This window comes from Ostrinia nubilalis, chromosome 9 (assembly GCF_963855985.1).
Source record: "Ostrinia nubilalis chromosome 9, ilOstNubi1.1, whole genome shotgun sequence".
Taxonomy (NCBI): domain Eukaryota; kingdom Metazoa; phylum Arthropoda; class Insecta; order Lepidoptera; family Crambidae; genus Ostrinia; species Ostrinia nubilalis.
In genome coordinates, this window is record NC_087096.1 from 11,163,588 (window position 1) to 11,176,782 (window position 13,195).

Here is a 13,195-nt window from a genome sequence, read left to right on the forward strand (position 1 = left end):
AATACATAATAAAGCAATATTTTTGTATTATAATCGTATTGCATCACTTATTCATAACAATAACAAGTATCACGGTCTCAACAAGATTTTGTTCATTATAGAGTATTATTATATACATTTATTTGTACTTCTATTAACTGTTAAGTACGACTACTGATTGTAAAAAGTTGCCAAGACAGTTGACAGAGCATCCTGTCTATCCAGCACACTGGCTAATTGTGTCAACGTTGACAGCGGCGCAAACCGCAGGCCATACTGCCGCGTGTCGCGTGCTGTGTGGGCCGAACGCCCTCGTGTCGACACTCCTTTCCTATATTTATCCAGTTTCATCTCAGAACTGAGCTTGACGACGGTAGTGGTTAACACCGAATCGATCACAGTGACTGCAAGGCTAACACTCTGATTGTTGTAAAACATAAGCTCACTTGCATTTTAATTAAATAAATAAATAATGTGGTTAATTAAAACTTATTAATTTATTTGGATACAGTTTGACCAGTATTCCAAAACAGTATTAATTTGGATTCCAAGTAACACTGTTGCGAGGAAAAAGTTTGGTTTCTATTTAATAGCACTATTTAATAGCAATCTTTTGATTCTTGAAACCTGACCTATAAATTATAATATTTATTTAAATAATTATATATTTCAATAAATAATATGATTTCACTAACGATATTGCTAAGCGGTGGTTATTTAATGTTATTATAGGATGCACCCGACTTTAGAATATGCTAAGAAAATAGAGTAAGGTAGGTACAATGATGTAATTGAGCATTGTAAAAATATTTATTTGTCAGTCATTTGGTGTAGTGGTTTCGAAACGGACTACTATGCCGAGAGGTCCCGGGTTCGATCCCCGGCCGGGCAGAAATTGAATTGATACATTTTAATTTCTGTGATGGGTCTAGGTGTTACTATGTATAATATGTACTTATGTATATAAAAACGGTATTTAAGTATGTTTATATCCGTTGTCTAGGACCCATAGCTTTGCTCAGTTTGGGACTAGGAGCGTAGTGTAAAATGTCGAAAGAAGGATATTAAAATTTATTTATTATTTGCGGAGTGTATAGCGGAGTCTGGTACGTTTTGTTTGATCAACGACTGCCAAATACAAAACTCACTGCCAAGGAAAGGTAAGCTTAAATGGGCAATATGGTACTACTGATGTACCTGTTGCCCCGGCATTCTATTTTATTTTTATTTTTTATTTATTTGTTTTTAGTGAAAAAACGTATAAACGTCTAAAAAAAAAAAATGGTCGCCATTCTAAGGCGAATTAATTGGAATTAATTCATGTTAATCGTGTAGAAATCTCTACGCCAGACGATAAAGTATGAATTATGACTAAATATCAAACAAAGTTCAAGAAACAAAAAATAGTTTTATGTCATGTACTGAAACCAAAGCGTCTAACATTTTCTGAGACAATATTAAACCAAGCTCCTACTCCGTGTCTTTATTCAGACACCTTGATTCAGTCAGCTTCAGTATTATGACTGTGATGATTGAATTTTTATAATCATGTTAAGAAAAAATAACAAAATACTAATTCTCAATTTATACTTCATAGAAAGGGAAGAAAGACTCATTCATTATTATGAGTTTGTGGCAGCGTTATCGATTCGTAAAATAATATCGCATTATTTTTTGGTATTATTAAAAAATGTCCTTAATCTAAATTGAAGGTTACAAGTAGTGGTAGTACTGGTAGGTACCTACATAATACATAGTTTATTTTATGTGGTTGATTCGTTCTTTGACTGACCAAAGTCCACTAGTCCGGTTGTTATTACAAGCGGCCCGATTTCTTTTTTGATGCGTCAATAATTTTCTATTACATTGATTACAATGTAATTATTATTGTGTTATATTTATAAAGACATAGTTATTATCGCTTTAACGCATAATTAGATACTTTGCTTGTCTAAAAGATTTAGCAAGATAAGAAATGATTCAATGTATTTCATGATGTCGCATCTCTTCTTATGAGAATTCTAACGTTATACATAAATAATTTATACGAACTAATTGTAAAACAGTACATGGAGTTAAAACTGACCTTTTTTTTTTTTTTTTTTTTTAGTAAATAAATAATAATAATGATGATGAAGCCTTACTTTGTAAGACTATCAATAGTATTATTAGCATTAATCATACATTGATTAGTAGGTACAAACCTACATAATAATGTTTTTCCAATACAAGAAAAAATGACATCATCTTATGTACCGATACCGATACAGTTTAAGGAGGCTCTTAGATTTTATCTATTATTTATAGATACAAGCTGGTGAGACGTCATGAATAAAAAAATAAACTTTGTAAAAATATCAGGGCTAAAGCAAGGCCGCAAAGAGACAAACAAAAATGTTGCCTGTTTGTTCAGATACAAAACAAACATCCGTTAAAATAAGACCATAATTCTATTTGCTTTTCAATGGCTATCATGTTTATGCAATAAACATATTATATTAATAAGTTTCTTTAAACCATAAATGAATCTTTTGTTAAAAGTTTAATTGCGGTTAAAATATCATCCCTTTTGAAGTGCTTAAACCACATAAACTTTGTTTAGCATCTTATATAAACGCTATCTAAGTCCACCATCAAGGAACATTTTTTTTTTTTTTTTTTTAACAATAGGGTAATCTCAGAATGTACTCGTGTCGACGGATGCGATTAAGAATATTCTTAATATCAACGTCTCTGCGCCGACGTGTATAATTATTTGTTTGTATAATTAATTATGTTTACTCGCATGGTTATGATGATTATGAAAAAAATCATCTGGGTTCGATTCGGAAATCGAATAGGTATCTCGGTACAATAAATTCTGTAACCGGATAATATGTACATTGCATTTAAAATAAAAATATTTTAAGCGGCCAGCACATACCTGTACATAGATGGCGCGTCGTCTAGGGACGCGGGTTACCTTGGTGTTCTGGTCGGTCTTTAATGGCGCTTCCCGCGTTGCGCTGGCAGCGCTGGGCATGCGGCGGCGGCGGCGCGGCGCTGCGGCGTAAATAAAGGCGCCTGCGCTTGTGGAAGGCGGCGTGGTTGCGCCGCGGGCGGGTGATAGGTCTTAGCCCATCATACCATACAGCAGGGCGTAGCTTGTCGGTACGGCCTCTGTATAAAGCCTCGATTCACACAGTTATGCGAACGGCTAAAGCTTAAATTATATGTATATTCAGTGCAGCAGCCTGGATTAGTTATCATATCAAATAAATACCTCTTTTCCCGTTTTAGAGGATTATAATGAGTTATAGTTGTCGACCGTCGATGTAATTGGTCGACCGACCGGAAATGTAGAAAGATCTTTGTAAGTTTCCAACAAAAAAAATGTGAGACTGATAAGTACTCACAATCACAATGTCAGTTAATATGAGTCGTTGCATAGAAAACACGACATATTGTCATACTTCATATATAAAGTAGGCATTTATTTCCACTTCGACTCGGTTCGGTCAACAAACCGGCCTAAGGTTTATTTAGGATCTTTTATTCTGACCTTATAATAGCAAGTAATGAATCTACATAAATGCACTTTGAATTTTGATCTGATACTTATTTCTTTCTTACTAGCCTTTGTATTTAGACCAATATCGATTGGTGTAATGTATAAAAATACGAAACAACAAAATTATTCAGTTACCCTTTGTAGCATTGAACAATGTGTATGGCCACAGGGTCATCGGTCGTTATAAAAGCAGGCGGAGGCTCGACTGGGGCGAGTGCGTCCGCGGCGCCGGGTCATCATGCTCCAAGACGGTTGATGGTTCATAAGGTGTAAGGCCAAGAAGGCAAGCTCTTAATGTGGGTAGTTTCGTAGAAACGCAACATTTTTCTGTATGAGCTCATTATGTTCTGTTTTTACGGCTTTTAAAAATGGCCGAAAAGAAGATACTTAACTCGTAAAGGTGAATAATATTACAATACCTGGCTATCTCGGTAGTAAATATCTCGTTTTTACTCGCTAGAGCAAAAAACGGCTACTGGTTAAAAAATAACCGAACATAAAGTGGCTGCTGGTTAATATCTTGTATTAACGCTACTGGTTAAAAAATGACCCGCAAAAAATGACCGAATATAAAGTGGTTGCTGGTTAATATCTCGTATTAACTCGCTAGAGCAGAAAATGGCTACTGGGTAACATCTCGCATTACCTCGGAGAAAAAAATGGCTACTGGGTAACATCTCGCATTACCTCGGAGCAAAAGAATGGCTACTGGGTAACATCTCGCATTACCTCGGAGCAAAAAATGGCTACTGGTTAACATCGCGCGTTAACTTGGAGCTAAAAATGGGTCAAAGTTACGCGTCGTGTCACAACGCTTATAATAAAAATGTACGAGCACTTACACAAAATAGTTGTTACAACCAACCTTGTGTTGGGTCTAATTCTCGTCACTACACTGCACAACTTAAAATAATTACGTTTTTTGTCGGTAAAAACGTCCTGGTGACGTCACTTAAGCATTTTTCTTATACTGCGTGCGGTCGTTGCGCGTGCGCACAAAGGAATGAGACCGCTCGGACACCGAGCCCACAGCGTGGTAGGGGTGGGGTTGCCCGCTCTTTTGTTTTTTACTACTACTACGCTGAATATTGTGTGCGGATAGGCTTGTCGTACAGGGGTACTACACGGTAAAATAAATCTCGGAGGCGAAAGCAGGATAATAAATATTAAGTTTGTGTTTAGAATCGTACAGTCGCGGAATGAAAAGGTTCGTCACCTTAGTGTCGGTTTTCGCTTGCACTAGGTACTGTAAGAGTCAAACCTGCCAACATAACAATACAAGAAACAGTGCTGCTAACATTTAAATAAATATGACGTTTGCTAACGAATAAGGTTTTGCTTGTTTATTTTTCTATCCCATCAGTGCAATGCAATGATGACATTGACCAATTGACAATAGTTTTTTTTATTTAATAGAAATAATAATGGCAGGTTGAACCAACAAGAAGGTTTTAGTTTATGAATCATAATATTCTTCTTGACAAAATAAATCGTCAAACAACTTTGATCTGAATAATTTTGAACTTTACTGACGAACAGTTAAAGATTATTTTCTCTAACTCGAGATTATTCTGTAACATACTTTCAAAAGGTAATATGTGCTCGCGATTCGTTGAAGGAATCAATTTGAAAACTGACGAACCTTTTCATTCCGGGACTGTACATGTTTTTTAATAAGAATGCATTTTTCAGAAATTTTGAATACTCGTACCCCAGCAATATTTTCAGCATCAAGCCGAACTTAACCAAAACTAAAAACTGAATAAATTCTATACATGAATATGGGCACTGCGCGTAGTTTTTTGGTTGTTAAAACTAATTAGGTACTATTTTCAGAATAAGTTCGTATTTGAAAATGACAAGTTACAGACCATTTAATGTGATAAATATGTAGGTAAACCCATTTTACACTAATTGATAAAAAGTTCCTACGTAATTTAAAGCACATAAACATTTTATAAAAACTCATACCTACTTACCGATACCAATTAGGCTTGTTTTGCCGCTCCTGCTCTACTTTTTCAGGAATGGCTTCACTATTTTAACCGTAACAAAGCGACCACAATGACCTGTATCTTTGACTTTTACCAGATTGAAAGTGCTTTACTAACTTTGTGCCTACGTTGTCATGTATTGTGTTACTGTGTGTGTGACGTAATTATTTAAAAAGGATCTTATAGGTAGGTACGTAGAATGGGGTTACTTTGTTTCACGGGATGACTTTGATCGAAACTTCCATTTTGTATAAAATCACGAATTGCGTAAAACGAAACGCAATTTGGTAGTTTTTTTTTTAGATTAGCAACACTGAAGAACTGTCAATTCCTTTTTTGAGAACACGCGGGAAATTCGCCTTTAATTTTAATTAAAAAAGGTTAATAGAATGTTATTCTCTATTTATAGCTAAATAATTGTGTTGCAAAACTTCATGTGTACTTATTTATGTGATAGTAAAATGAAATTTGTAGATATACTCCATCATGTGGCCTATGATCGATTAACCCATACAGTGCATAATGTTTTTCTAACTTCAAAGATAATGGAATGACTTGAGTTTGTTTGATGCGGGGTGTCATTGATAGGGTATATGGTGTCAGATTGATCAAAAATGATCAAATTATCCCCAGAGACTATACTCCTCTTTAAATGGTAATATCCACTGGTAGTCGAAGGTTTCAAATTTTTGGAATATAAATAAAGAATTCAAATTGGTTCGCGATGATATGTCTGAAATTATGACAAGTGAAATAATTAATCAACCAGCCAAAACCAAAGCCTTTTGCAATTCTAGATAGTAACGTTGAATGTGTCCAATTTTTTTTATATTGATATTGCAGAACTTGTATGACTTAAGTGAATTTATATGACTTTTCTTATTGTTTTGTTGCATAAATTTAATATTGTTGATTTTTTTTAAGACAAATTATTTTTATAATTATTTTTTAGATTTTATTTTGTGAAGTTTAATTATTTCTGAGTTCTTTTCGTTCGTAAAATCAATAAATAATACTGATTGAATGCTAAAATTTTAATACCAACATTTTAGTAACGAAATACAGTTAATTATTTGATGACTTTTACTAGATCAAAGTTACCCCATAGGACAAAAATGTCAATAACTATTTATCCCGTTGGCAGATTTTGATTTTAATAAATTTATTGGTATTATAATTGAGGTTACTTTCTATTTACGCAATAAAATCTGGGGATATCAAAGTGACCCCATTCTTCTTTTAGCTTTGATTACATACTTTTTATTTTTTTTTCTCAAAATTGAGCCATATTTTTTCATTTTTTATTACACGAATCGAGAGTGCTATAAAAACCGATTATTAGACTTTTTTTTGTATTTTTTTACACCCACAAATTTAAAAGATATGGACCTTCAAAGTTTAAAATTGGTCAAAGTAACCCCATTCTACGGTATAGATGACCCACGCTGAACTGTCCCACCAAACTCAATGACAAGGGGGCGCTACCATCGTTCAACTATATTGTTTCCAACATGGCAAAAATCGGAACCAGCGATCCGGTATTGACGGTGGCGCCCCGCTGTCAATGTCATGCATAGGACAGTTCAGTATTTTGGAACTATACATGCTTTTTTTACTATTTTTATGACAGAAAGACAATTGAAATGGCGGGATTCTGTTTATACTTTTTTAAGGCAATGTAGCCTACCAGTCATTTGTACAAACTGTAGGTAGGACCGAAAAGATTTTATACATGAATTCAAAGTAAAACCTAAGGTTTAATGCATTTACATAATATTATATCACACTATCACATCATGATTGTCTTTATAGACCCACAATAACTTGGTTCAAATATAATAGTTTCTATTCCGATGGTTTCCGTTGGTCCTTTAACTACATATTGTATTTGGCATACCTAGTATATTAATATGGTTTTAAAGTGTTGTTTATAATGATAAAATTTCCACAACGGGGAATACAAGATTCGAAAGAAAAGAAAAGTTTTTAAATCATCGTCCATTTATTTAAAGCTGTATAAATAGTACAATATAAATATATTACATTAAATCTTCAGTCCTTTGAAACTCGCCGGCCGCCATTACAAAATATCTGTAACACCTCTTTATGAAAGAAGTACTACTTAATAATAACCACCATGGTTGTATCTGCCACTGTTGTAGTATCCATCGTTACTAGAAAGAAAAATAAAATATAAGTATCATAAATTGAATGACACAAAACAAGAACTCAATTTCTCTGACGGGAACTTTTAGATTCAGAGAGCTATAAAAGTTTTTCATAACTCAGCTTTATGCTCAGTAAAGCAAATCTCATAAAGTTATGAAAAGCTAGTGATTTCTTTCAAGTTTCAGTGCGGAATGCAAATTCATATTTATCAAAGGAAATAAGACGCTATATTTAGGTACTTGTACTTGTACATATTTCTTATCGTCAACTATCAAAAGCTTGAAATGCTGTCCTAAGAAATCATTTACTGAAGTTGAAGTTTCCCCACAGTACGTAATCTTTTCTCACATTTTAACTGATTCTTGAATTTAAGTTTATTGAAAATACTTACGAAGAAGAATACTGCCTGTTCTGTTGCAGGGAGCGGAGGATAGCCTCTGGGATTGGGGGAGGAGTGGGGATGTGGGAGCCGGTAGGGTGGAATCCATTTTCGTCAGCAGTGTAGGTCAGGGAGATCTGCTGACCATCAGGGGCGCGGTAGGAGAAGCCACCCTCTGCTGTCACGGCAGGGCCCTCAGGACCAGGGGCGCGAGGAGCCCCGCTCTCATGAGCTGCGATGCCGTTGCCTGTTTCGTAGCTAAAAAAAAAGAAATGTCAAGTTAGTGATTCTACTTTCAAACAAATGAAAAGCGGGATAGTCTAAAGTCTGATTCATAGTTGAAAAAAAATGGCCAGTTATTAATCCTACATTTAAAACAATTGAAAAGCGGGCTTTTCCTTTAAAAACAAATGAAAATCAAACATGACCTTTGTAGGTACGAATAACCGAACAATCCCTGGAATTAACTATTCCATTACAGAATACTAGGAACAAAGGAGGGAAGGACTAAGCACTGTAACACAGAGACGTGACTTATTGATAATGAACGCGCTCGTTTGTGCAGCCCCTGTGCGGTTACTAAAGGCAAAGGTGGAACTAAGGAGCTTGGAACAGATTCAGTACTGTTTCATGTAACTGTGAACATTGAACACTGCTTTAGTGCTTTCTCAAGCTCTATTAATATTTCTTGTTCTTCTTGAGTTTCTGTCTGTTTTGATTCCAGTTACCTGTTAGTGTTTTTCTTTCTTAGCTATGAAATTAAGTTATTGTTTTCTTTTTTAATAACATTTATCGTTTCGTTACATCTTGGGATAATTTATGAAATGATGTGTATTAGTAACTGCATTCTACTTTTAATTAACAAATAGTTGCTCTGTAACCATGAAACGGAATGGTAATTAGTGAGAATTAGCAGAATAGCCTGCGTGTGTAGTGATTGCGCTTCCAATCGTTGAATTAACGCCATTTCGATACAAATAGTCGATTAATTAGCGATCGGCATGACTGATATTAAACATGAATGTCGTCGTCAATTGCCGGTGTAGATGAATGATGTTGATCATGTACCAGATATGTAATTGCATATTATTATTGCAATATTGATAGCAACAAACCGACCAGTTTCATTAGAGACACTGTTAGAAAATGATTTTAAAAGTTTAAGTACTACACATATTAAAGTCATAAAAGAAAAATCGGCAATTAATTGGATTTACTCCAATTATTGTGCAAGGAGCACAGTATAAATGTTACGTATCATTTAATTGTAGGTGTATTTTACAAAGATTCAAGCATTGAGCATCCTATGACACACCATACGTATGCTTAGGCTGCGTTGCACCTAAAATCTGTCAAACTCCATACAAAAAGCACCGGTTATTGTTATTGTTATGGTTAAAATAAGGTGGTGCAGCCTTAGATAAGCAAAAGTTATGAGAATTCTTAGTTATTAAAGTTTTTTAGCTCTGAGTTGCATCGAAGCGTCGTGGGTTCGATTCAAACTTTACGGGATTCTGTTTTTTGAAGTTCTTACTTGTATCTGTAGGTGCCATCTCCGTTGTTGACATTCTCGTACCGCAGAATGGGTATGTGCGCGCCAGAGCCGCTGTAGCCGTTGTAGTGGTTGTACTCAGCCGCCGCGCAGGCTACCATCGCTAGGGCGACAATCAGCTGGAAGAAAGAAATAATTGGTCAGATAAGAACTTAAGAGGTTTTAAAAAATAGGCTTATTTATATGGCTAGGGCTAGTGCTGTTTCCGAATTTTCAGGTTCGCTCTTTTACTTGGAACCGTCACTCATGTCTGCATCTAGCTACGAGCAAGAGGGGTAGTTCAAAAGTTCGGAAACATTGTTTTGAAGTAGCTTGAAGCTCACTTGTCGAAATAAATATCAAAGTTAAAAGACGCAATTTCTGAAGCCCCTCACTCCAAAGGTCCGAAAATTTTATTTCTGAGAACTTTTCTTGACTTGATGTGTCAGCCATAAGTGGGCTAGGTAGTTAGGGCTTAAGCTGTAGGCAATTATTGTCAAGTTTAAGAACTAGAGAAATTCAAAGAATAGATACGAAAAGAAATTTTAATGTTCCTATACTATACCTTTACAGAAGACATCTTGAAGTATTTTTTTTTGTTTGTAGCGAAGATGTAATCCAGATCTAAGTCGATGACTGAATGATGTTCCAAGCGTCTGTCATCATTTTATATTGATGTGATCGCCCCGGATCACCTTGCTCGACATCAGAGAATCCTAGCATTCCACCACACCCCCCGCTGGGTCGATGATTGTTGCCTATAGCAGAGAGCTAAATTCGGCAGACTTTTTGAACTTATCTTCAAGGGCACACAAAGTAACAATGAGGTTGCATAAGCTGCAAATATCACAATGCTGGTGTTAAAAATTTAGGCTTCAAGTTTTGACAGAGCAATCTATATCTACTTACGCCCGTTTCCCATATTCAATCCTTGTCCAAATCCGGATTTCAACTGTCAAATTTGAGTCAGTTTTAGATTAAATATCCACAATATTTAATGCGTTTACACACTTAAACAGCCTTATAAACAATATAAAAATATCAAAACATCGAAAACCGCAGATATGTTGACGGACGGATCTGGATTAGGATTGAATATACACAGAAAACCAGCATTCACGAAACAATGAAGTCCAAAAATATACACGCTTACAAGTTATTTGATACGGAGTAAATTTTATTTCGATTTAATAATACAGGTACTCGTAGACATCTCAATTGGGCGCGATATCATAAATGACACGTCTTTGTTAATTGGGGCTCTACCCACTCTCATAATATGTAGGTAGAGACAAAGATATATGAAGCCACGGGCATAACCAAACAATCGCATTATGCGTTGAACTTTTGAAAAGAACTAAAAATAGATTACTCTTTGACCTATACCGCACCTTGATTTGGATTGCCATAAATATTATACTTAGCATCACAGGGAAGCGTACCTACCTACTCGTAATTTTTATCCATTTTTAATACAGTTTAGGTTAAGACTTAAGAGGTAATTAAAATCTTTTACAACAAATTTTAATAAGTAATTAAACAGTTTCTTGAAAACCTACTTATGCTCTAGATAAGAAGACACTTTCTAATAAAGTTTTATTTATTAATAGGTACCTTAGATACTGTATTATAGTGAAATATTTTGAATTATAAGTTGGCTAATATGTAGTAGCATAATTTATATTCATTTCACCTTCGTTGCATGATTTCAATCTGCAACCACTTCTGTAAACCTATGGAATTGTCTGTAATGAATGGTATTATTGAATTACAACAGTATTCTTACAATAGATAATAACTTATTCCGATTTCAATAAGAGAGATCTACCTACTGGTCTTTATAATGTTTGGTAATATTAAATTAGAGCTTATGAAAACTTCGATTGTGAATATTCTAAATACAATGAATACGAACGTTTTTGGTGCATGCTGAAGATATCATTTTAAAAGCAATAAAACATACTTTTCGAAAAAATAAAATGATAATAGGCTTTCGATCTTAGGCTGAGTTATACCACAAAACTTTAACGATAAGTATAACGACAACTGGTGCTTTTTGTATGAAGTTTGACAGATTTTTGACGTTCGTTAAAGTTAAAGTAAGGTGGTGCAATCCAGCCTTAACTTACTATACATATTTTCATTGATTGCAATGTTACTAAAAATCAAACTTCAGAGTTATGTGAACTACTCTATACAGGGTGGAAACGATAAGTGATCTCACTTGATTACTGGTTACTGATCCTGAAAGTGCTTTACGAGCTCTATCCAACGGTACCAATAATTTTCGGATAGATCCAGTTAATTCTGTAAACTATTACTGATACCGTTTGAAAGAGCTCGTGGTTATCGTGACGCCTGTTTTTATAAGCTGCATAATTAGGCTTTATTGCATCGTGACTCAACCTGAGGACTTAGTGTTATCGCCTAGTGTTCTAAATATGCAAATCTATATTATTTTGAGTCTACACAATCATCATTTCAGCCAAAGGTCGTGCTCTGCTGAACTTCCTCAATTATTTCCAGACTAGCGGCCGCCCGCGACTTCGTACGCGTGGATCCCGTTTTCCCCCTTCATCTATCTTACGCGGTTTAGATTTTTCATACAAAAGGATTTTCCCGCTAATTCCTGTTCCCGTGGGAATTCCTAAGTATACTATAACCTGCCCATGAGTATGAAGAATAATTGTACCAAGTTTCGTTAAAATCCGTAGAGTAGTTTTTGTTTCTATAAGGAACATACAGACGGACAGACAGAAAGACAGACAGACAGACAGAAAATTTTTTTACTGATTGCATTTTTGGCATCAGTATCGATCACTAATCACCCCCTGATAGTTATTTTGAAAATATATTTCATGTACAGAATTGACCTCTTTACAGATTTATTATAAGTATAGATTGACCGGAAAGTAGAGTTCTGCAGTTCTGCACCCAGCGCCTTCCTGCTATCTTTTTTTTTGTTTTGGGTAGGTATTCAAACAAGTTTATTTCGGCAATTTATCCTGAATTGAGAACAACTAGGATCACGAAATTTTATCTTTATCAAATAATTTGAACAAACGATCTCCGAGTTGATAACCATTTTTTAACTCTGATTTTGGTCATTAGATCTTATCAAAATTTGACATAGTAATTCATCTTCAATTTGGTCATAATATTGTCTGAATCACTATTTTGTACTATTTTCAGCTGTACTTGAGCTCGTATTGCTTTACTTATGTAATAAAACATTGTGATTATGCATTTCAGGAAATTAATTTTACTCCTGCTTTGAAAGTTTCAAGTTAGTTAAAGGTTAAAGGCAAAGCGTCCTATTCCTAGATTTGATTGTGATCGTACGTCTATAGACTTTCGTTAATAAATTTTAATATGATGAATTATAATTGTTTTTGCAAGTATTGTATATGTATAGTGCTAAACTTTAAGTTGTAGCATTATATTATTATCTGTGCTTTAAAATGTATCTTCTAAATATTTGGTGTAATTTACAAATCTTAATATGTATAGTTTTTGTTCTATCAGTTACTTGTTACAATCTACTATACGTTTACAATTAACGGAATGTTTTAAAATAAGGAAATGAACCAGGA

General features: G+C 34.7%; 1 protein-coding gene across 1 annotated transcript; it reads right to left on the reverse strand.

Moving 5' to 3' along the window:
• Window positions 1–7,506: 7,506 nt before the first annotated feature.
• On the reverse strand, window positions 7,507–10,230 carry LOC135075008 (pupal cuticle protein 20-like). The gene is made up of 4 exons (XM_063969378.1): window positions 10,168–10,230; window positions 9,606–9,742; window positions 8,084–8,329; window positions 7,507–7,697 (listed from the first exon to the last, which is right to left on the reverse strand). The coding sequence occupies exons 1-4, from the start codon at window positions 10,180–10,182 to the stop codon at window positions 7,646–7,648; spliced, it is 450 nt and encodes a 149-aa protein (XP_063825448.1). The 5' UTR covers window positions 10,183–10,230; the 3' UTR covers window positions 7,507–7,645.
• Between the last annotated feature and the right edge of the window lie 2,965 nt (window positions 10,231–13,195).

Coding starts and splice junctions, on each gene's coding strand:
- LOC135075008 (XM_063969378.1), bottom strand. Junction 8,330..9,605: donor GATGGCACCTACAGATACAA/GTAAGAACTTCA, acceptor CTTTTTTTTTAG/CTACGAAACAGGCAACGGCA. Junction 7,698..8,083: donor AACAGGCAGTATTCTTCTTC/GTAAGTATTTTC, acceptor TTTTCTTTCTAG/TAACGATGGATACTACAACA.